Here is a 23,519-nt window from a genome sequence, read left to right as displayed (position 1 = left end):
GGGGGGCTGCTGGGGTCTCTGAGTAGGAGGACGGGAGCAGTGAGGGAGGAGCCCAGACAGGCAGCCCTTGTGTTTTGGGGATGGGACAGGGGAAGGAGCCAGAAAATGGGGGAAGGTTTGGTCTGTCCTTATTAAGCACCTTAAGGATCTGTGTCACCAGTTTTATTTAAATTTTAAAATAGTGGAAATTTACTTAAATTTTAAAATAGAAATGTTTTGTTAGTTGGAGTCTTTTAAAAAAATCACTTGTTCCTGTAATGGTCTGTATTGTTTCTTGGTTGAACACAGCTTAAACTCTTCAGTGTCCACTGTTACATCGGCAGGGGTGAGTAGGTATCCCATTTCTGTGACGGATCGTGGGCTCTCCTTGTCACCAAGGAACACGGGAAGTGACTCCTAGAAGGGTAGATTTCAGCTGGACTGACGGGGCCCATCGCAGACCCTGTGACCCAGGTCATGGTGTGGACCACGCTACCAGCCTAACTTCCTGGTGTCCCAGCTGGGGCATGAACGGGGTGGTGGAGTGTTCCCGAAGCAGGCCGTCTGGCCAGCCTCTCCGAGAGGCCAACTGCCTGTGGTCTGGCCTGAAACTTTGCAGACCACAAATACTGTGGTCGGTTTAGTTAGAAATGGTCATTCTCGCAGGGCCTGGTTCATACTGTGTAAGGTCACAAGTGAGTGCCACGTGACCTGGCAAAAAGAGGACGGGACAGGACAGTGTGCCCCTGGGGATCCCCCTACATCCACTGGCTCTGAGCAAGGGTGCGCAGTTGGATAACGTGCGCGAAGATGGGCATTGACATGATCGGTGAGACCACGCGCGGGTAGCCTGTGTGTCCAGTGCTGAGAGTCCCTTTTCCCCAGGCCCTGGACAGTGGGGTCACAGCACCCTCTCCTGCCCATGTGGGAAGGGTGAAGGTGAAGGTTGGCTTCATTGCTTGGCACACTTACTCATGAGCATGTCCTTGCCCGAGAGTGGGCTCCGGACGTGTCTTCCTCCAGGTCGTGGGGACCTGACTTGATGAGGTGCTTTTGCTGATGTCTGAGCTTGTCATCACGTTGCCTCCAGGGGTCATACCCTCCAATGTCCAGACCGCCCATTGTCACTGCCCACCCACTTCCCAGTCTTTGGACGTTCCTGATGGTTCCTCCAGCAGGAGGAGTTGGGCAAGCAGAGATGGGAGGTGTAGGTGGGAGTGTGGAGTGTGACCAGACAGTAGTCGGTAGATGGTTGTCAGGTCCCCCCTCGGGAGAGCCACCAGCAGGGAACCTCGGGAGCCTTTCTGAAGGAGACCACCAAGGACCGGGGCCCAGACCAGTGAAAAGAACAAGTGTGACGCTCTGCTTTTTTTTTTTTTTTTTTAAATTGCATCAAACTTCTCAAAGAGCCCTTTTGAATGGCCTACTTACAAAATGTTCCAGTATTCCTGAGTTTCAAAATATTTGTTTTAAAGTTCATTTACATTGCTTCAAGACCATCGCATGGGGGCTAGAAATGTAGTTTGTTTTTTTAAGATTTTACTTATTTATTTGAGAGAGAGAGAGAAATAGCAGGGGGAGGGGCAGAGGGAGAGTCTGAAGGAGACTCCCTGCTGAGCACGGAGCCCAACACGGGGCTCGATCTCACCACCCTGAGATCATGACCCGAGCCAAAATCAAGAGCTGGACACTCAACGGCCTGAGCCAGCCAGGCGCCCCCGGAAATGTAGTTTACAGAAAGCAAGCTAGTGCCATCCAAGACCAAGACCATGGACAGGGTTCCTGTCGGCGGAGCGGGGGACCCGTGTGTCACTGCGGGAGTACCTGGGGCGTCCCGGCTCTGTGTGCACCCCCAGACGTGAGCACGTGTCCCTACCCTCCTCCACTCCAGCCGCCTTGCTTCCGCCTGGCATGCGGGAGGCTCCTTCTCTGACACAGTGACCGGTTGGGGTTCACGATAGCAGAGCCCCTCGGTACAGCGCTGGGGGCACGTTTACACTCATCCTTCCACTGTTATCTTACTTGTTTTTAAATTTATTTTTTTTTTAAGTCATCACTACACCCAAGGTGGGCTCGAACTCACGACCCTGAGATCAGGAGTCGCACGCTCCGCTGCTGGAGCCAGCGGGTGGCTCAGTTTCCTTGCAGTGGTAGAGGGGCGTCCGGCTCCAGCGCGCCTCCTGCCCAGTGCCCTGGGTGACGTCCCCTTGTCGCCGCGGTCCAGGTCCAGGTGGAAGGCAGTGTGGTGCACAGCAACTACAGCGTGGCGGTGGAGGTGCGAGCCCGGGCCCCCATCAGCGTCATCTCCGAGGGCACGCACCTGCTCCTCTCCAGAGCCCCCTCGTTCACCGTCGTCCTCACGGGCTCCCAGTCCTACGACCCAGACCGCCCGGGGGCCGCCCTCAGGTGAGCACCGGGAGCTGAGCTCGTGTCTCCCTCGGGATCCTACCATGAGGGAGTTTAGGGAACGGGTGTCACTCAAATGTGAGTATTTTGGAAAATGAAGTTTAAGTGTTGTCCCAGCCCCACAGCCTGTGTAGCTTATCCACAGTGGACCTTGCTTTCTGTGGACTCGAGGCCGGAAGGCCAGATCGAGGGGCCGGCCGATCGGTGTCTGGGGAGGACCTGCTTCCTGGTTCCTAGCTGGTTCTTCTCATGGTGTCCTCGCAGGGGGGAAGGGGGGCTCTTGGGGGCTCTGCTGCAGGAGCCCCGTCTGTCCCTTCCCTGAGGTTCCACCCTTGCGACCTAATCCCCTCCCAAGACCCCCCTCCCCACACCGTCACACTGGGCGTTAGGTTTCCACATTTTAGAGGGACACATTCAATCCTTGGCAAACACGTTATGCTGTGATTAAAATTCTTGCTTTGGTGTATGGGGGACTTGATCTCCGAGTGTCCCACATCCCTTACTGTTGGAGGTCCCTGGCTCAAGCCTTGGCCCCCTTCTCCATCCACATGCCCTCCCTGGTGGCCTCACCCGGTTTCCTGATGTGGACGTGATCCATGTGATAGTCACCTCGAGCATGGGTCCTCCATGGGCGCCATCCAGAGCCCATGGCCTGGGAGCACACATCCTCTGTGGACACCGTCCCTGCGCCGGTCATCTCGAGCATGCATCCTGCGTCCAGATCCTTCTTGGCCTCCGGGCTGGGTGTCCCACCATCTCTGCAGCCTTCCCATTCTGCTGACAGAAGGATCCTTCCCATCGTTCGGGCCAAAACCTTGAGCAGTTCTCTTTTTCTCTCCCACTTCTCAGCCAGTCTATTGGGAAAACACATTGGCCCCATCTGGGCTGAGTGGCGTCTTGGGCTTCCTTCCATGAGATCTCCTCCCTGGTCCCCGTGCTGGTCCCGACCACTGTCAGGCCGTTCTTCACAGAGCAGTGGATGGAGTCTTTTAAAGCCCTTACTGTCACCACCCTGCCTCCTTCCGTCTGCGCTCAGACATCACATGCCCAGGGAGGCTTCCGATGACCCCATTGACGGCGATGACAGTCCCATCCTGACTCTGCGGTGTCTTTTCCCGTGGCCCCTTCTCCCCGTGACATCCCATATTTGCTCATGTACTGCGGTCACCATCAGTGCTCTGTCCCCGCTGGAATGTTTGCTCAGGACCGCAGGGCTGTGACTTGGCATATCGCTGTGCCGGGCACACAGGGGGTCCTCAAGCAGTATTCCAGAGAAGTTAGAGGTGCTGCTTTGTTCTCTTCACCCCATGAGCATGGACATTTGCTGCGTCCCGAGTGCGGGCTTTGGTGGAGGCGGGAGGCGGCCCGTTGGACTCGCTGGTCACAGGCATGTGATCTGGACAACGCACATGGCTGGCTGCGCACCTCCCGTGCCCCGGCCGCGGGACACACAGTGGGGTCTTGTTCACTCTGCACCCTCCCCTGAGAGCCCCGCGTGGCGCCCGCGAGCAAGAGTTCAGTGTGTGTCTGCTCCCTGGGAGCGGGGACTGTTCCCACCCAGCCCTGGAGGAGGGCCGCCCCCGCCCGCGAGGGCCTGAACTGGCCCCTTGCCGACCAAGCTCCTACAGGCTCTGGAAACAGGGAGGTTTAGAACCGGCGCCCGGGTTCAGGTTGCTTACAGTCCAAATAGGGAAATGAACTTGGAGGCAGGAGCAGCAGTGTAGACTTTGGGGGCCGTGTGGGGTCCCTGCCCCTGCTCAGCCCACACCTCCTTCCTCCCCACGCCTCCTGGTGGGGCTGCTGGCCTCGGCGTGTCCGCCCAGAGTAGGACCCGCTCCAGGCAGGGGTTGGGGTGGCTTCCTGGCTGTTGAGCGCAGTGGTGACGGTCACAGGGCAGAAGGCCGTGCGTAGGGGAGGTGCCAGGCGCCCATCTCCTGGCCTGTCCCCCTGCGCTCCGGGATGGGCGGCTCCCGAGGACTCGGCCTTCCCGCAGTCAGAGGCAGCGTGCTCCTCGGGGGCTGCAGACATGCCAGTGGAGGTGGGAGGCGGCATGCGTGGGGCCCGAAGATTAAGTGACCAGAGCAGGGCCCCGAGCCAGTGAGCCGGGCGGGGCAGGGCCCGGCCCCCCACCTTGGCGGCCTGCTCCAGTGTTGGGAGCTCCCACCCCACCGCCGTCAGAGAGTAAGGGAAGCATCGTGTCCCCCGGCCCGCTGCTCCCCTGCGGCCCCAGGAAAGCCCCACGAGTGGCCCGGGGTGGCCCCCGGGCTGCCGGAGCAGGTGCGTTCAGCCCGCTGGCTTCTCCCGCAGCTATCACTGGACGTGCACGGCGGCCAGCAGCCCCGGGCACGCATGCTTCGCTGCCTCCTCTGCACGCGGCCTGGGCGCTGGGGCTCCCTCCCTGGCCTTCCCTGCGGACTCTCTCAGCGGCAGCTATGACCAGTTCCTCGTGACGCTGACGGTGTCCAGCGCCGGCCGGAACTCCTCAGCGGCGCAGGTGTTCCTGTCCCCTCGCCCCGACTCGGCTCTCAGGTACCGCCTGGCCCTCGCTTCCTGCAGGCCGGGTCCGAGGGGTGTGCCCTTCCGTGCCCTGCCCGGCAGGCGTGGGAGCCACCTGAGGGGCCTGCTGAGGAGAGAGGGGGCTGACCAGCGAGGTGGGGGGACCCCGCTCTCCGCTGGCCCCGGGGCAGAGCCCGCCAGGCAAATGCTGACACGTGGGGGCTCCAAGGAGGAGGCGCCCCTCCGTCACGGCAGCTGCCCCAGGGCAGGGGTCTGCTCTGGGGCTGGGGGCCAGGGCTGGACGGAGGCTAAGGCGTCACGGGGCCGGGCCAGTTGTGACGTGGGGGCAACACCAGGCGCGGGGAGCGGGGACGTGGTCTGACCGCAAACCGGACGTGCGACATGGAGGCCGGGCTAGCACCCGAGTGAGGGCCTCGCTGAGCCGCAGACACTGGACGCGGACTGGCATGGGCCACAGCTGCTCTGTCCGTCCCCCGGGGGCGAGTGGGACGCCTGGAAGGCCCCGCGAGCAGGGCTGCTCCCGTACGTGGACCCTGCAAGGGGTCTGGGCAGTTACCATCGCCTTGTGCACAAACGGCTCGGGGCTAGAAGTGGGGAGACCGGGGTGGGTTCTGGAAGGCTGTGCCTGGCCAGGGCCAACACAAAGGAGAGGACGTGGGCTGCGACACCGAGGTCAGACCGATGACTCTGGTGGAGACCACCCCCCCAGGGGTTCAGGTTCGAGCCCATGAAAAATCCATCTCAGCAGACAGGATTGGGCGCCTCTCCAAGGTCCAGACACACCCAGGCCACCTGCACGTTTTAAGGCTCCTGATATGTATGAAAAGTGGGGGAATCAAGGTTCCAGGGGGCTCAGTCGACACAGCACGTGACTCTTGATCTCGGGGTCATGAGGTCAAGCCCCACATTGGGTGTGGAACCTACTGTAAAAAAAAAAATTGAAAATAGAAAGTCTGGTGCTCTCCCTAAAATCTCCAACCTGGTTTCATGGTGCAGATTCGTCCACATCTCCTGGGTCAGCTTTAAGGACGTGTTTGTTAACTGGAACGAGGAGCTTTCTTTTCAAGCCCAGTGTGACGAGTGTGGTGAAGGGCCCCATCTGTCCTACTCCTGGGACCTCTTCCTGGTCAACGGGACAGAAAGGACCCGAATGGAAGGTAAGGTCATAGCCGCCTTCATTTTGTTAACCCAGGGGAGGACTCGGGTATTCGGAGATTGCTGGAAATGTGCAGCCTCTGACTCGTCCGGACCAGTGTCCCCGGTCATGCCCATCACACCCCCAGCCCCCCTCGTTTATGCTCACGGGGACAGCGATGCCTGGATGCTGCAGTCCAGCCTCCTGCTCACGAGCCCGGACCCAGGACTCGCCTCTGTCCCTCGCGGCTCCTGCTGTCCTTGGGGCCACTCCTCGCCCCGGCTCTGCAACCCGAGACTTCAGGCACTTCTCCGAGACGTGGTTTTCTTGGGTGGGTGGGGGTCCCACCCAAGAAAGGCAGGGCGGTGGCCACGTGACATGAGATCACGTGTGAGAACGTGCCAGCTCTGGGGTGGGACGTGGCCTGGGTGCGAACCAGGAGGGAAAGGGGTTCTCGTCGGTGGCATCTGTGATAAGAGAGATGATTGTGAATGGCAGACAGAGGAGCTTTGGTTTCCAAGCTGGGTCCAGCTGGTTCCTGGGACAGAAGTGTGTGCCCAGCCCTCAGAGACCCACACTTACTTATTCTGAATCCGTTCCACGGGGCCGCACAGAGCTTCCATACAAGGGCTCTGAGTGCAGCTGACCTCACAGCGAGGGGGACAGGAACACATGGGGCCATTTTTTTTGTGCCCTTCTTTGCAGGGGAGCCGTTCCCACATTCCTGACGTAATGGGGTTTTCCAGAAGCAAAGCTGGTGGGGAATGCATGGGAGGAACCAGCATGAACACCCGGTGGTTAAACTTGCAGCCAAGCCAGTGACTATCCAAAGGCCATGCGTCTCCCTTTAACGTCACAGAATCTGGCTCTGTGATGGCAGCGAGGACAAGCTCACTCTAGCGAGATGTCCTTGTGTTACATCCGTAAAAATTTTCTTTGTCGTTCATCCTTTCTCGTAAATTGTACCAGCGCTCTTTAGAGTTGTTGCACGAGATGCGGACAGGTGAGTGGGGGTTAGGAGCCCCACGTGCCCAGAGTGTGTCTAGAATAGGCGTGAATCACCGTGCCAGGCGTGCAGGTGCAGGGGGGGCCCGAGGGGAGCAGACCCCAGGGGAGCTACGCCGGCCACCCTCCAGCTTCCCGGGGATGGGCTGCCTGCCTCGGGGGTAGAACTGCGCCCCGCCCTGGGCATTTTCTCGGACGTGTCCTTCTCAGATGTGGATCACGTTTGTTAAAACGGATGCTGATGTAATCGTAGACCTTTTTGTTTATTTATTTATTATTATTTTTAAAAGATTTTATTTATTCGAGAAAGAGAGAAATGGAGAGCACAAGCAGGGGGAGCAGCAGAGGGAGAGGGAGAAGCTGGCTCTCTGCTGAGTGTGGGGTCCGACGTGTTACTCAATCCTAGGACCCCGGGATCATGACCTGAGCTGAAACCAGCAGTCAGACGCTCAGCCAACTGAGCCGCCCAGGCGCCCCCCCCCCCATAGACCTTTTAAACCACATAGTTTTTGGGCGCCTGGGTGGCTCAGTTGGTTAAGCAACTGCCTTCAGCTCAGGTCATGATCCTGGAGTCCCGGGATCGAGTCCTGCATCAGGCTCCCTGCTCGGCAGGGAGTCTGCTTCTCCCTCTGACCCTCCTCCCTCTCATGCTCTCTCTCACTCTCTCTCAAATAAATAAAATCTTTAAAAAAAATAAATAAAATAAACCACATAGTTTTTCTGGTCCGAACGTCTCACCCTGTCCCGTGTTTGTTCAAGTTCCCTTTTGTAGAACAGTGGGGCTGCTGGGCGCCGCTGGACTGGGGGCCGTTTCGAAGCTGCCAGAGTCCAGCGCACCGCCCACGGAGCCGAGCTGGCTGGAGCTGCACGCAGTGGGCACACCATCTTCACGGGAGCCGTCACCACAGACCCAGGGCCAGCTGGTCCTCTTGGCCACAGGGAAACCCTCCTTGGGGCCCGCAGTCGGCCGGCACCGGGTCCCTGCTGCGGGTGACCAGGCGTCCCCAGGGCCCAGCCCCCCTGGGAGCCCGTGCCCCTCCCCCTCTGGTAAGTAAGTGCCGCTGTCCTGTCACGTCCGCTCGGCTTGTGGGATGCTCCTAGGGTCTCAGGGCCTTCCTCCCTAACTGCAAACCCTGTCCAGGCTCTGACAGCCGTCCGTGCACACGGCCTCCTTCCCAGCCACCAGTCCCTTCACTTTACCCCTGGTTTTCAGGCTGCCCAGACACTGTTCCTGTGCCTCAGAAGTCGAGGGAGGAGCTCGTTGTCAGGGAGCAAAGTTCTGGCCCAGAATCCGCCCATCCCTTATTGTCCCTCCCCAGTGACGCCATCGAGGCTGTGCTTTCCCTGGGCTGCGGCCTGGCAGATGCCACCCCGCGCCGGGGCCCCTGGGGCTCAGGGCAGCCGCCGGACCGGCCGGCTGCGGGGACGGGGCTGTGACGTCTGCAACAGGACACGCTTGTGTCCACTTCCGTCCTGAGAGGAAGGAGCGCGAGGCTCTCTGACGGGGCAGTGGGAGCTCGGAGAGCGCGGGGCCCTGCCCCCAGCGGCTGGCTTATCCCGTGGAAGCCGCACACCCAGACAAGGCCTCCTCCACTGTCGCGGTGACGTGGTGACACATGCAGAGCCGGCTGGGGCTCGACACTCAGACCCGGGCAGCCCGCGTGCGCTGTCAGGAGCGTCGTATGGACTTCAGGGGAGGCTGTGGCTTTAAAATAACATGTCACGGTTTTCTCCTCCTGTGTAGATTTTGAAGCCTATTACAGCGATATCCAGGAAGCCGTGCCGTCCAGAGGGAGACAGCCCGCCGACTGTGAGTCTGTGACTGGGCCTCCCCACGTCCCCGCGCCAGTCCAATCTCCGAAGCCTCTGAAATCGGGAATTGCCCCTCTGCTCCCCTGCATCACGAGCTCCCAGAGACGCAGGGCACCATCTGACCCGCATCTTCTAGCTCACCCACTGCTGCACTCCAGGTCCCCTGTGCTTCAGAACCCCAGGTAGCCCCAGGCCCGCAGGCAGGCGCTGCTGGTCCGTGAGTGAGCGATGCAGAAAACACCCCCTTAGCGCCCTTTCCGGGATGTCGCCGTGGAGCGCTGCCTCCTGTCCGGTCGGCTTCTGTTTCTCCCTCTGTCCCCTTCTTCCTGTCTTGTATCCCCTCCGATCTTGCAAGAGCCCAGCGTACTTGTCCTACTTGAAGCAGGTGCGTGTGCTGCTCGTGGCTCTTTCCCCGGCTGTCTGGCTCTAGCTCTCCAGGGACACGTCCAGGGCAAGTGTGGACCCCCATCCCAGACGATCATGGGGCCTGGAACCCTGGCGCACAGCGAGTGTGTTCTCGAATGGACAGATGCGTGGTTGGTGGATGATGTATCTGTGGACAGAGGTGCTGGATGGTCCATGGACAATGTATCCGTGGACAGGGGAGCTGGGCGGTCTGTGGATGACGTATCCATGGACAGGGGAGCTGGACGGTCCGTGGACGACGTATCCGTGGACAGGGGAGCTGGACGGTCCGTGGGCGATGTATCCGTGGACAGGGGAGCTGGACGGTCCGTGGGCGACGTATCCGTGGACGGGAGCTGGACGATCCGTGGGCGACATATCCGTGGACAGGGGAGCTGGACGGTCTGTGGGTGACGTATCCGTGGACAGGGGAGCTGGACGGTCTGTGGGCGACGTATCCGTGGACAGAGGGCCTGGACGGTCTGTGGAGGACGTATCCGTGGACAGAGGGGCTGGACTGTCTGTGTACGACGTATCCGTGGACAGAGGAGCTGGACGGTCAGTGGACAGAAGAGCTGGATGGTCATGGAGGATTTGACCGTGGGATCTGCTCTGTTTTCACCGGCATCCTCCTCTCCTGCCTCTGTGGTTTCTTCAGGCCTGTCCGTGCTCCCTCCTGTGACCACACTCACGTGTAAGGGGCTGGCTCCACGCTCACGGCGGGCGCCTAGTAAATAACACCGAATGAAGAGAAAACACTATATAAATAAAATTGCCTGATGGTGACTGACTCAGAATGGGGGGGTCACGTTCTCCCTGCATCTTCTATCCGTGGCTCTGAGTCTGGAGTCAATTTGCCCTCTGCGATGTCCCGACGTGCCGCGTGCTGGACCACGCAGGAGCCCTTCCTCTGTCTCTGCTCCCTTCCTGCTGCCTAGACCGACAGCCCCGGCTGCTTTCAGGGCACTCCCAGACCCCCCTGCCTCCAGGCCCATCCTGGATGGATTTTTGGCACTTTCTCCCGTCTGGTTTCCCTCTTTCCCACCCCCTCCAGCCACATCTCTAACCGCTCTCCAGTGTTCACTCCAGAGCCCGTTCTGGCCTCTGTCTGCACCTCGCCCCCCAGGGGACCCCCCCGCCCATGGCCCACGGCCCACCGGCTCTAAGCCAGCCCCTTCCCCTGCCCCCCACCCCTCCTCACGCCCTGCCGTGACTGTCTTCGCTCACGGTCAGCTGGCTCCCTAGTCTGGAGGCTGCCAGCGTCGTCTGGTTTGCTGGGCTGACTTGCTGTGCTGGGCCCTGGCAGCCGGGCCCCTGTCACTCTGCTGAGCGGATCTGCCCTGGACCAGCTCCTGGGCTCAGCGAGCAGGGTATTTGCTGAGCAATTGAGGATGGGCAGGAGGGGATAGGCCATCGCACCACCCCCCGCGTGGTGACAAAGGACAGCTCTGGAGCGGGGGTGGCTGCTGAAGACATTATTTCGATATGACACGTCCAGCAACACTGGCGCAGCTATGACTTAATATTTCAGAAGATCGTTGGCACTTACTCCCTGACCCTGTGTTGGCTTGCCTTGTCTTCCTAGGGGCCGATGCCAGCCTCCCGGGAGCAGGCCCGAGTTCGAGTGCTGACGGGGGCCGCGGGGACGGGGACAACCTGCTGGGCCCTTTGGCCCCCCTGGCCGCTGCCAGGCCCACCCTCGCGGTGGACTGGCCCAAGTCCCCGGTCGGCCGCGCTCGCTTCCACGGCTACACCTCCTCTGGTAGGAGCCCTCTCTTCAGATCCGGGGGGTTGCAGCCCCTCTGTTTCTTCTGCAACATTTCCTTTCAATAGAGAAGTCCTTGGGGTCATCGTGCCTTTTCTGCTTGTGCGTGTCCCTCCATGGACCCAGGCAGAGGCTCCTTATCAAAGGCAGAATGCGCCTCTGGAGCCCGCCAGGGGCCACACCCGCAGACGCGCCCGGTGGAGGCTCTGGGCCTCCCCTGTCGTCAGAAGGCTGCCTCCTCCCCCTTCCCCCCACCCCGGCCCCCATCTCGGGAAATGACGGTTTCCCTGTTGAGACCACCAGCCTGCATTTCGGGGCCAGCCTCTGCCCGCTAAGGAGGGGACCCAGTCACCAGTGGGCAACAATCACACCCAGATTTAAGAAATGGTTCACAGTCTTCAAGACGAAAAACTCGCTTTGAAATGCCTTAATCATGCCTCGTGGACAAGGTCAGTGTGTCAGCGAGCCAGGTTGGACCCGGAAGCCACCATGAAGGGTACAGCGTGAGCTCCCGCCAGCGTTCTCTTGTTGGGAGCCAAGTATGACCCAGGATCAGGGTCGCTGCCCTCAGGCAGGGGAGGCTGGAGGGGAGCCTCCAGCTCCGTATAGAGGGTGGGCGGCAAACATCTGGGGGCATTTGCAGGTAGGAACAAGCCTGCTCCACGGGAGTAGGGGGGAAGCCCGCACGGGAGGGGTCTATCTGCCCCCTGCCCTGCAGAGCCCGCTGATGGCCCTCTCCCTGTGGCCCCTTCTCCTCAGGTATCACGGGACACACGGTGACGATAAAGCCATTCTCACTGAGCCCTGGGGACACATACGTCCTGCAAGCCTCTGTGGGTACGTTATGCGCTCAGCTGGACCTGGGGCGTGGGAGGATGAGAGTTTTCATTATATTCAGATTTTTTCTGGAAATTGCAACCACTTCTGACCTCTTGGGCTCTTGTTCCAGAGCGTCCTGACCCTCCCTCCGTCCCCACCGTCCCGCACTGTTCATTCTTACCTCCTCCTGTGTTTCTGATCCTTATGGGATCAGGTGGGTGTTCAGGTCACGGTAAAGGCTGAGATGTTGGCCTTTAAAAAAACCCGGAACAGGGTGTGTGTTTATTTGATTTCTCCAAGACAGCCGTGTACGTTGATTCTTTCCCTGAATTGGTTGATAATCCCGACGCATATGTGAAACCCAGGGAGGTGGAGGTGTTTGTGGGGTCCGTGTACGTCAGCCGCACGTTGACCCGGCGCCCTGCTCCGCCCTGCTTCCGGCCTTTCCATGACTTAATCACATCTTCCTTTTGGGGCAGTCTTGGACCTTCTGCCCCATTTCTAGCGGTTTTTAGTTCCATATGACAAGCGCAGACGATCCGACAGTTCATAAGCGCAGGGGGTTGGGGTCAGAGTCCACATGTTTGGGCTACTTGAAACCCCTGGTGCATTTCTAGGCTTGTCTCCCACGTCACCTTCCTCTCACGAGAAGCACGAGGCCGATGTCCGTGGGAAACCCCTCAGTAGGGCCCGTGGGGTCCCCGAGCTTTGTTCTCTTGTTCTCCTTTCCCCTGTGTCTGCTGACGGCTCTGCGAACGTCCATCCGCCCGTCCGCGGTGCGTTCAGAGACGGAGCCCCGGGCCCCTGTGTTTGGCACGAGAGAGACAGCACTGCTTTTGCTTTCACAAACACGGCAAAGCAAACCTTTGGCCCTCCCTGCCGTTGCCGCTATTTGTCCAAGTGATGAGACTGGGGGCCATTTTCTCAGGCAGGTCACACTCCTTCCAGGTGGGGGAGACTCAGCCTCCCCGCGTGTCCCCACTCATCTCCCCATGCCCCCTGCCCCCAGCAGCAGCACTCGCCCCCCGGGGTTCCTGCACACACTGGGCTGGGCCATGGAGCAGCCACCCCCTTCTCTTTGACTTGACCTTGTGATGGGCTCCTTGGCCGCGTGCCCACGTCCTGCGCCCTCCAGAATCCCGCGGAGGGCGAGTCGCACGGATGAGCGGCTCCACACCCTGGCAACCGCCCGGGGTGTGCTGTGAAGACGCAGTCGTGCTGCTGTCTTTCTCCAGCGTGGGTTTTAATCCTCGTCCTCCTGTCTGTAGCCTCCCCGCACCGCTTACTGGGGAGAGCCCAGCTGTATGTGGCGCTCAATCCGGCTCCGCGGGACGTGTCCTGCCAGGTGCAGCCACATCGTGGCCTCGAGGCTCACACCGTCTTCAGCATCTTCTGCCTGTCGGGGAGACCGGTGCGCTTGGCCACCCCGAGTCTGTTCCAGAGGCTGGGGTCAGAGGCCGCCCTCAAGGGGTGGCCAGCAGTCTGGGGAGATGCCGTGGGACGCGAAGCTTCATCCCGGGGTTTGGCAGCAAGAGTGCCGTGACATTGCTCCCCACCCTTTCAGGGACACACCGCCCACTCCTGTCCTGATCTTGCTCCTTCTCTCTGAAACCCACCACGTGCATCCCTGGAGGGTCCGATCCTGGCCTCCCTCAGGCCCCAAATGCCCTGCTCTTTTTTTTATTATTACATTTTATTTATTTTTTAAGGTTTTATTTATTCATTTGAGAGAGAGAGCACAAGCAGGGGGAGTGGGAGAGGCAGAAGCAGACTCCCCGCTGAGCAGGGACCCCTGACACCAGGCTCGATCTAGGATCCCGGGATCATGACCTGAGCCAAAGGCAGACGCTTCACTGACTGAGCCACCCAGGCATCCCTGTTATTAAGTTTTAATTTTAATTCCAGTGTAGTTCACATACAGTGCAGTATTAGTCTCAGGTGCACAATACAGAGATTCAGCACTTCCCTACATCACCCCGTGCTCATCACGACAGGTGCACTCCATCCCCATCACCTGTTCCCCCATCTCCACACCCCTCCCCTCTGGTGACCCTCACTGTGTTCCTTGTAGTGAAGAGTCTGTTTTTTGCTTTCTCTCTCTTCCAATGCCCTATTCTGACACCAAGAGCGATTCACGTGAGCGCCTCCTCCTCAATCCCCAGTCTGTTGTATCCCCTTCACCCCAAGGAGGCCCAGGGATCTGTGTCTCTGTGGCTGGGAGAGCACAAAACCCCGACTGACAGATGCAGCCATGGTGCGGGGTCCTCGTGGCTCTAGGAGAGGGGCCCTGGAGGGGAGAGGTCACGCCACATGCATGCGCATTCGGGGACGGGATTGTCAGCACCCGCCCCTGCCTGTCTGTATGCGACGCTCTCGGGTGGAGTGAAGGATGCAGGGGTGTGGGTTTATTGGGGATGTAATTCACAGTTTATTCATCTATACACTGTTCTTTCCTCCACGTGGAACGGATCCTAGGACTTCCGTTACGAATTTAGTTATCAGATAGGAAATGCCTCCAAACGCCGTCTGTACCACGGGAGAGACAGCCAGTATTATTCCGTGCTGCCAGCCGGCGAGCCCTTGGACGATTATAAAAGTAAGTCAAGCCGTGACTTTTTTGGGTGGCTGGCTGTGCTCACTTACGGTTCTAAACCTTTCCCCCTGGCTTCCAAAAACGAGAAAATGTTAAAACTGTGTATCTAGAAAATAAAATTCGTATCTCTTTATCTTAAAAAGTCTCATGCTTTTTAGATTAGGTGGGTTACCTACTTTTAAAAAAATTTTTAAAAAGATTTACATTTATTTGAGAGAGAGAGCACGTGAGCAGGGGGTAGGGGTAGAGGGAGAAGGAGAAGCAGGCTTCCTGCTGAGCAGGGAGCTCAGTGCGGGGCTCGATCCCAGGAGCTGAGATCCCAGGAGCTGAGCCGAAGGCAGATGCTTAACGACTGAGATCTTAAATTACAACTGAAACATAATGTAAATGCCAAAATGCCAAAGCACATCCTGTATTTATGAATTAAATGTTTGAGACCGACCTGTCCCTTATTCACTAATGAAGTTTGTGGTATCTGGTGAATCCTGCACTGGTTGTCAACAGCACCAAATCAAGGGGCTCCCACCACGAAGAAAAGGCCAGGGTAAAGGGGTGCAGGGTTAGTATGTGTTGTTCTCAGAACAAAATCAGCTCTGCCGTGCCGACAGCTTCCCGGACCCCGGGAGCCTGCCCGCCCTGAGCCCGTTAGATACACAGGCGTTTAGGAAAGTGGCCCCATCCGTGGAACCCACTCCCGTTGAATAAAGCTCAGGGCTGGGTGGTTCCGAGGGACAGGCAACTTGGAGTTGCCGATCTAGAACTTTCTTTGAACTGGCCAGCTGAGATTATTTCCGCCTGAGGTCTGAACTCGCTCATCCACTCGGTTTCCTTAAACCTCTCCTCTCCTCGAAGCCCAGCAAGAAAGGTTCCTTTTTCATGAAACCTTGCCTGACCCCCAGTGAGACGCACGTGCACCTGCTCCTGGGTGCAGCTCAGAGACAAGGGGCAAGGGCGTCCGAGCCGCACACTGTCATCGGTGAGGATGGGCACGTCCACCGTGTGTCACTGAGCACGGTGCGTGTTGGTTGGACAGACGGGCGGACGGAGGTGGTTTTCATGGGCCTGCATCATAAATTCCTCCACAGCGAAACCGCACATGCCCTCTGTCTCCTGGAAATTTTCCTCCAAATGGATGCTCGCCCCCACCCCGCCAAGCCCCCCACTTGCTGGTGTTGGGTATGAAGCCCGGCAGGGCCCCTCCTCAGACACCCGCCTGCAGGGCAGTGTGGGACCCCGTCCGCAGGGGCCTGCAGACCGCAGGGCTGGCCAGATGCCCACATAGGACGTTGGGGGCCTCAGCTCCATGTTGGACGAGAGGGTTCCTTAACGTGCATCTGTAGACCCAAATTTCAGGCTACGGGCACCGAGCGGTGTCAGGGTGAGTGATGTCACCCAGGCCATTCCCAGAGTGTGCACGAGGCATTACAATGGTCAACGCCATGACGATCGACGCCTACGAGTATCTGACTTCCAGATTCATACGAGGGTGAACACAAGCAGAATAAATCAGTGCGGTAGACACCAGATCCTATCCTGTCCCGTCTTGTGCGAGAAGGTTCCCCACGGACTCGGCGTCAGGTTGGAGTCTGGCCTGAGCTCTGCTGGCGTTCTGCTCTCTGCGTCCAGCCGGAGGACCCGTGTTATCCGCGGTGGAACCCCCGCCGTTCTTGCTCAACTGCAGCTGTCTCACAGCTGGAAAGGGGGCCCACCCTCACCTACAGGCTCAGAATCCTGGGAAGAGCGGGTGGAGCCCAGCATTTGTTTGCAGTGGTAATTGGGTGGCCCGGCGTCCAGGGGCCACGTCGGGAGAAGCACCGACCTTCAAAATTAAGTCCCAAGTCCTTGGCTTTGTGTTTCGGGTTGAGAATGCTTCACGCCCCTGGCACGCTCCAGGTCCGCCTTCTGCACGTTCCTGCGGCCGGCCCTGCGGCCTCCCCGGGCAGCAGCATCTGCGCGTCTCTGCCCCGCAAACCCCGGGCCTGCATCCTGAGGCCCCAGCAAAGCTGTTCGCTGCCATGCTCCTGGCACCTGCCCTGTTTCTGGACATCACTGAGGAGCTGCTTAAAATGTTACTCCTACCCTTGAGCCTCCGTTGCTGAGCGTGGGTTTCATTCTCGGGGTTTCCCACTGCCCCGGTTTCCCGTTCACTGGGGGGGTCCTGCCGCCACTGGCTCCCGGGGCCTGCAGGTGGGACGAGCGAGCGAGTGAGCGGAGCACGTCCTGGCTCCCGTGGCCCGTGGCGGCCCCTTCTGCCGCATCCTCGCGGCCGCTCCTGTGTCCCCGGCTCTCCGGCGCTCAGTGCCCAGCACTGCTGTGTGGCACTGGATGCTGGAGCGCTGGCCTCGCCACAAGGATGGGGCGGCCTCGCGCTCAGAGCCCGTGCCTGGCTGTGTTGCGACGTCACCACCGTGGGCCCATAGGTCCGCCCCGCAGAGATTCTGGTTCCTGGGGGCTTGATCTCCACTGTGACCCTCCTCTGCCATGTTCCCTTCCAGTCACGGTGTCCACTGAGATCACAGACGGCGCGGGCTCCCGGGCGCCGCCGTGCGCCGTGACGGTGACCGTGCGGCCCCGTTTCCACGGGAATCTCTGCCTGGACGAGGACACGTGAGTGAGCCGCACGGAGACACCCTCGCGCACGCATGCCTGCGTCTCCTCGGGAGCGGGGTCTCCGCCAGGCCAGCCACAGGTGGGGGGACCCATCTTCTCGGGGTGAGCAAAAGAAACAGCCAGGGTTCCTCAGTCCTAACTCCGATCTGCGCAGAGTGCGTGCAGGTGCGTCAGGGCCTGCAAAGCACAGGCCGGGCTGGGCTGCCGTCTGCGTGCCGTTGGTCCCTTGGCTTCAGGGCGCTTACAGATCCGCATGCTGAGCCCTAGCGTTGGAGCATTTTCATTGTCCCCCTAAACCCGTGGGCTCGTTAGCGGTCACCTTCCTTCCCCCACAGCCCCAGACGGCCGCTAGCCTACCTCCCGTCCACAGATTGGCCGGTGCTGGACATCTCTGCAAACAGGGTCACAGCCTGCGTGCTCCTTTGTGCCGGCCCCTCTCAATGGCTGGGGCGTCTCTGAGGTCCTTCCATGTCGTGGCGCCATCACAGCCCCGTTCCCTCCTGTGATGTTCTGTTGTGGATCCGCTACGAGCTGTTTGTCCCTTCCTCAGCTGGCGGGCGGATGATGTGTTTCCACTTTGGACTGTTAGGAACAGAGGTGTGGACATGTGTTTTCGTTGTTCTTGGGTAGATACCTAAGGGTGCTGCTGGCTCATAGGGTCACCCCGTGCGTACCATGTGGGGGAAGCAGCCAGCCTGTTTTCCGGAGTGGCTGCACCATTCCCACGAGGCTCCGTCTACACCACACTGCTGATACCTCTCTTTTCCACTCTAGCCATCCCAGTGCCACTGAAACGGTGTGTGCGCTGGGCCTCAGAAACGTGCATTTCCCTCATGACTGACGGTGGAGAGCATCTTTTCATGGGCTTGCCCATCTCGCTTGGAGAAATGTCTGTTCACATAGTTTGTTTAAAAATTGGGTTGTCTTTTTCTGATGAAGATGTAGGAGCTCTTCACATATTCTGGAAGCACGTCCCTTGTCAGAGACATGATTTGCAAATATTTCTCTCGAGTCCGTGGTTTGTATTTTCTCTTCCACGTGGTGTCCTTTGAAGCACAGAAGTGTGTGATTTTGATGAAGTCCCACATACTGATTTTCTCTTTTATTGCTTGGTATATCCATAGGATTTATTGCTGTGCTTTCTTCTAGGAGAGTTCTAGTTTCTGCTCTCCCACTGAGCTCTGTGATCCGCTTTGGGCTAACGTGTGTGTGTGTGTGTGTGTGTGTGTTGTGAGGTAAGGCTCCAAGGTCATTTTTCCACAGGGAGCTGTCCAGTTCTTCCAGCACTGTGTGTTGAAAAGGTCAGTCTTTCCCCAATAAATTATCTTAGTCCCTTTGTCAAAAGTCAATTGACCGTAAATGCTGTGGAGTCTCAATTCTACCCCCTTCTTCTCTGTGTGACTTCCTGCCCGTACCACACTGTCTTAATTACTGTAGCTTCGTAGTAAAATTTGAAATTGGGAACCATGAACCCACTAACTTTGTTCCTTTTTTTCAAGATTATTTTGTTATTCTGGATCTCCTGGTTATTATTTTGTCAATTTCGGCAAAAAGCCCCCTGGGATTGTGGTAGGGATTGCATTGAGTCTGTCGATCACTCTGAGAATATCGTCATCTTGAGAATATGAAGTCTACTGATCTACGAACAAAGTTTTCCCTTTATTTAGATTTTAATTTCTTTCAGCAGTGTTTTCTAGTTTCCAGGGTACAGGTATTGAATTCTTCAGTTAAGTCTAACTATGAGCATTTTATTCTTCTTAATGCTATTGTAAATCGAGTTGTTTGCTTAAATTCTGTTTGTGGATTCTTATTGCTAGTGTGTACATATACAATTGATGTTTATATGATTGGTCTTGTATCCTGCAGCCTTGCTAACCTCATTTATTTGTTCTATTAGCTTCTTAGTGCATTCTATGGGGTTTTTCAGTGTGGAAGAGCATGCCATCTACAAAAGAGTTTTACTCCTTCCTTTCCAGCCTGGATAACTTTTTTTTTTTCTGACTTAATTGCCCTGGTGAGACTCTTCCAGTTCATTGGTGAGTAGAGGTGGAAGTGTGCATATCCTGGTTTTGCTTCCAGTCTAGGCCAGGAAGCATTCTGTCTTTCACCACTGAGGGTCATGTTAGCTGTAGGTTCTCCGTGGATGTATTTTTTGAGGTTGAAGAGGTTCCCTTGTATTCCTAGATTTGGGCTATTTCTATCATGAAAGGGTAATGGATTTTGTCAGTGCTTTGCTGGATCTATTGAGATGATTATGTGGGTTTTGTCCATTACTATGGTAATTACCTTGACTGATTTTCATACTGGAGTTCCTCTTGCATTCCTGGCACAAGCCCCACTTGGCCATGGTGCATGGTCTGTGATCATGACATAGTGTCCAAGTATGGTCTGAGTGTGCCCCGTGCTGTGGTTGTGAGTTCGGATCCTTGCGAACCTCCAGCCCGCTGTGGCCACAGTGGCGTCTTTGTCTAGATCAGCCCTGTCCTCCCTTGCTTGCCACGAAGTGTCTCTGTCATTCTGCTTGGCGGCTCTGCCCGTCTTAGTTCTGATCAAGGGTTTTATGGAATTCTGATGTTCTGCTTCACTGTGTCTTTTCCGAGTTTCTCTTGCACAGACCATCCCCTGTCTGTCCCGACCCACCCACGGAGCTCTCCCTAGCAAGTACCCCTCCTCTGCTGGTAGGCAGGCTGGAAAGTTTCGCCGTGGGTTGGAGCAATCCTGGTGACTCTTCGATTTCCTTCAGCTATAACTCCAGCCTGAAGCACCTCTCCACCCTTCAGCTGATGGGCAGTTACACAGAGGTCAGGAACTACATCACCGTGATGACCAGGGTCCTGACTCGTTGGGCTGCAGAGGACAGAAGTCCCTCGTGTGGCCAATGGTCACGAATACAGGATGCGCTGATTTCTTCTGTGTGCGGACTGCCTTTCGCAGATCAGGTGCGGGCTGGGGAGGGCCCGGTGCCTGGAGGTCGGCATCTGCGCGGATGGCTGGCTCACCTTGCTTATGATACACAGTGAAGAAATGGGGTGCGGAGGGCCAGCCGGCGAGGCCTCTCTCGTCAGCTCATACTTGCACAAACAAATGCTGTTGGTTCGTAAAACAGACTCTGTGCTCAGCGATAGCATGCAGATCATTGTGCTCACGTTTCTCTAAGTAAAGTGATGCGAATCCCACCTGACTTCACCTTGCCAGCAGCGAGATGACGGAGTTAAATGTACGATGACGTGCGGCTTCTAAGGAAATGAGCATGTGGCATTCAAATGCCGCCGTCCTGGGTCACTGGCGCCTGCGCCTCCTGCCCCCATCGCCACTAGAGGGCGCCCGCATCTCAGCGCAGGCCTCCTGTCTCCGCCACCTTGATACCCAACCCATGCTGTTTCTCCCTCCAGGACACCTCTCACCCTTTTCCAAAATTTCCCTGAGCTCTGTCTTCCTCCTCCCTCCCCTCCGGTCACACTCCTGCTGGGCAGGGGAGGCTGGTGTCCAGCGGACACCCAGAGGACACGGGGCCCCAGGAGGCAGGTCAAGCGGATGGTCCCTCCCCGTTCTTAGCTCAGAAACCCGGGACTGCTGTCTGCAGCAGCTCTGAACTCCGTGACTAACTTGTCCCTCCGGTGTGTTTGCTTGTTTCTCCCGGTCAGGAAGAAATGAGCGATTCCGTTCTCATGTTAAGGGACCTCCTACGCTTCCCTCATAAGGTGAGTGCTGTTTCTTTCCAAGTCTATTTTCCTGCCCCCTTTTTTTTTTTTGGCCTAATTGGGAGGACTCGATCAGTTCTCAAAGAACCTACAGTGCAGGGTTACGTTTTGACACTTAAATTAGAACCGGGACTTGCCCTGAGAATTCACATGAGTAGCATCTCCCGTCCCAAATCACGGGGGAGGAACTTCTTCCCTAATACAGAAATTAGAAACCCCAACGTAGAAATGGATCCTGACAGTACCATCCATGCTATGGATACTTCCGGTAAGGGGACCGCTCTCTGTTCTTAATCGAGGTACTGGGTTTTCCAGCTCCCCGCTTCTTTCTTTGTTTTCAAGTTTTTATTTATTTATTTATTTATTTTTTTTTTTAAAGATTTTATTTATTTATTTGACAGAGAGAGACACAGCGAGAGAGGGAACACAAGCAGGGGGAGTGGGAGAGGGAGAAGCAGGCTTCCCGCCGAGCAGGGAGCCCGATGTGGGGCTCGATCCCAGGACCCTGGGATCATGACCTGAGCCGAAGGCAGACGCTTAACGACTGAGCCACCCAGGCGCCCCTCAAGTTTTTATTTAAATTCCAGTCAGTTAACATGCAGTGTAATCTTAGTCTCAGCTGTACAATATTGTGATTCAACACTTCCCTACATCACCCCGTGCTCATCACGACAGGTGCCCTCCTTCCTCCCCATCACCTGTTTCCCCATCCCCCACCCACCTCCCCTCTGGTGACCAGCAGTGTGTTCTCTAGAGTTCAGAGTCTGTTTCTTCATTTATCTCTCTCTCTCTCTTTTTCCCCCTTTGCTTTTTGTTTTGTTTCTTAAGTTCCACATGTAAGTGAAATCATATAATTGTCTTTCTCTGACTTATTTCGCTTAGCATAATACTCTACTTCCATCCACGTCGTTGCAAATGGCAAGGTTTCATTCTTTTTTGATGGTGGAATAATACTCCATTGTATATATATATAGCACGTCTTCGTTATCCATTCTTCAGTCAGTGGACACTGGGCTGTTTCCATAGTTTGGCTATTGTTGATAATGCTGCTATAAACATTGGGGTGCATGTACCCCTTCGAATCTGTATGGTTGTGTCCTTTGGGTAAATACCCAGTAGTAGAATTACTAGATCATATTGTAGTTCTATTTATAACTTTTTGAGGACCCTCCATACTGTTTGCCGAAGTGGCTGCACCAGTTTGCATTCCCACCAACAGGGCATGAGGGGTCCCCTTTCTCCGCATCCTCGCCAACATCTGTTGTTTCTTGTGTTGTTGATTTTAGCCATTCTGACAGGTGTGAGGTGGTATCTCCTTGTAGGTTTGATCTGCATTTCCCTGGTGCTGAGTGATGTGGAGCATCTTTTCATGTGTCTGTCGGCCGTCTGGATGTCTTCTTTGGAGAAATGTCTGTTCATGTCTTCTATCTGTTTTTTGTTTTTGTTGTTGTTTTGAGAGACGGAGAGCAAGAGCGGAGATGGGGGGAGGGGCAGAGGAAGAGAACCTGAAGCACACTCCCCACTGAACGTGGAGCCCGACATGGGGCTCGATCTCATGACCCTGAGATCATGACCTGAGCCAAAACCAAGAGTCCTAGCTTAACTGGCTGAGCCACCCAGGTGCCCCCAACCCTTCTTTCTTGTCAAATCCCCGGCTCCCAGTCTTGAGCTCTTTGCTGCTTTTTCCATGTCTCCTCTGCAGGACAGTCCCCAGCTTGGTCAGAATGTCACTTATTTACAGTCCCTCTGGATACCACCCCATTTCTGTGCCCCTCCACAGGGCAGAGCCTGCAGAAGGTGGGCTCTTTGCCTGCTGCGGCACACGCATGGGTAAGCGGTCAGGATCTGGCTGCCGTCCCCACCTCCACGCGGAGCCTGCTCCTGCCCAGCCCTGCAGACGCCCCTGCTGCCCAGTCTGCCCTACCAGGACCACCCCGGGGACAGCCTCTGCCTGTGACCACTGTGGGCTCCTCCCTTCCCCTTTGCTTGGTGGGTGCCCGAGGGCTGTGTCCCTGGCCCTACACTCTCTCTGCACTTCCTCCCTGGGAGGGGGTCGCACAGCCTTTTCCGTTAAATCCCAGTGACGGTGACGCTGCACTGTGGTCTCTACCCCGACCCTGTACCTGGAGTTGCAGACTCGTCAGTACAACCGCCCACGGGTCCCCACGGTGGTGTCTGGTGTCTGTGCTCCCCCATCCTCCTCCCCTCCCCCCATCCCCTTCCTGTCTGTCATCCCCTGCTTTTCCTGCTCAGGGCACAGCACCTCCCACCCCCCAAGTCCGCCAAGCCCAGGGGCCACCAAAGAAGCCCTCTCTTCCTCATCTGTCCCTGTGAGTAAAGTCTGGTCAGTTCTTCCTCAGAAACATACCTGGAAGCTTCCTACCTCTGTCCCCGCTGCGGCTGTACTCCCCAATCCACGCAGACGACCCTTCTCATTCCACACCATCTGGCTGTGTCCGACCGTGCTCCCTGACCCCCTGACCGTGCTCCCTGCCCCCCCGACTGTGCTCCCTGACCCCCCGACTGTGCTCCCTGCCCCCAAATGTGCTCCCTGCCCCCTGACTGTGCTCCCTGCCCCCCCACTGTGCTCCTTGCCTCTCTGATGGTGTTCCCTGCCCCCCCGACTGACCTCCCCCCGACTGTGCTCCCTGCCTCCCCAACTGTGCTCCCTATACCCCAACTGTGCTCCCTGCCCCCCGACTGTGCTCCCTGCCCCCCGACTGAGCTCCCTGCCCCCCAACTGACCTCCCTGCCCCCCAACTGACCTCCCTG

At 57.3% G+C, this 23,519-nt stretch overlaps 1 protein-coding gene across 1 annotated transcript in view; it reads left to right on the top strand.

Annotated features, from left to right (window-relative positions):
- PKD1L1 (polycystin 1 like 1, transient receptor potential channel interacting) overlaps positions 1-23,519 on the top strand; it is a 111,384-nt gene that overhangs the window by 23,085 nt on the left and 64,780 nt on the right. Inside the window, exons 14-25 of the mRNA XM_032430500.1 lie at positions 2,204-2,385; positions 4,693-4,914; positions 5,899-6,059; positions 7,802-8,089; positions 8,787-8,852; positions 10,845-11,021; positions 11,784-11,861; positions 13,112-13,254; positions 14,319-14,439; positions 16,932-17,043; positions 19,790-19,985; positions 20,691-20,747. Of these exons, the coding sequence (XP_032286391.1) occupies positions 2,204-2,385; positions 4,693-4,914; positions 5,899-6,059; positions 7,802-8,089; positions 8,787-8,852; positions 10,845-11,021; positions 11,784-11,861; positions 13,112-13,254; positions 14,319-14,439; positions 16,932-17,043; positions 19,790-19,985; positions 20,691-20,747 (1,803 nt within the window). The remainder of the gene's footprint in view (positions 1-2,203; positions 2,386-4,692; positions 4,915-5,898; positions 6,060-7,801; positions 8,090-8,786; positions 8,853-10,844; positions 11,022-11,783; positions 11,862-13,111; positions 13,255-14,318; positions 14,440-16,931; positions 17,044-19,789; positions 19,986-20,690; positions 20,748-23,519) is intronic.

Source organism: Phoca vitulina, unplaced genomic scaffold (assembly GCF_004348235.1).
Source record: "Phoca vitulina isolate PV1807 unplaced genomic scaffold, GSC_HSeal_1.0 scaffold44, whole genome shotgun sequence".
Lineage (NCBI taxonomy): Eukaryota > Metazoa > Chordata > Mammalia > Carnivora > Phocidae > Phoca > Phoca vitulina.
The sequence above is the reverse complement of the archived record's forward strand: the minus strand, read 5'-3'. Positions and strand labels throughout refer to the sequence as shown.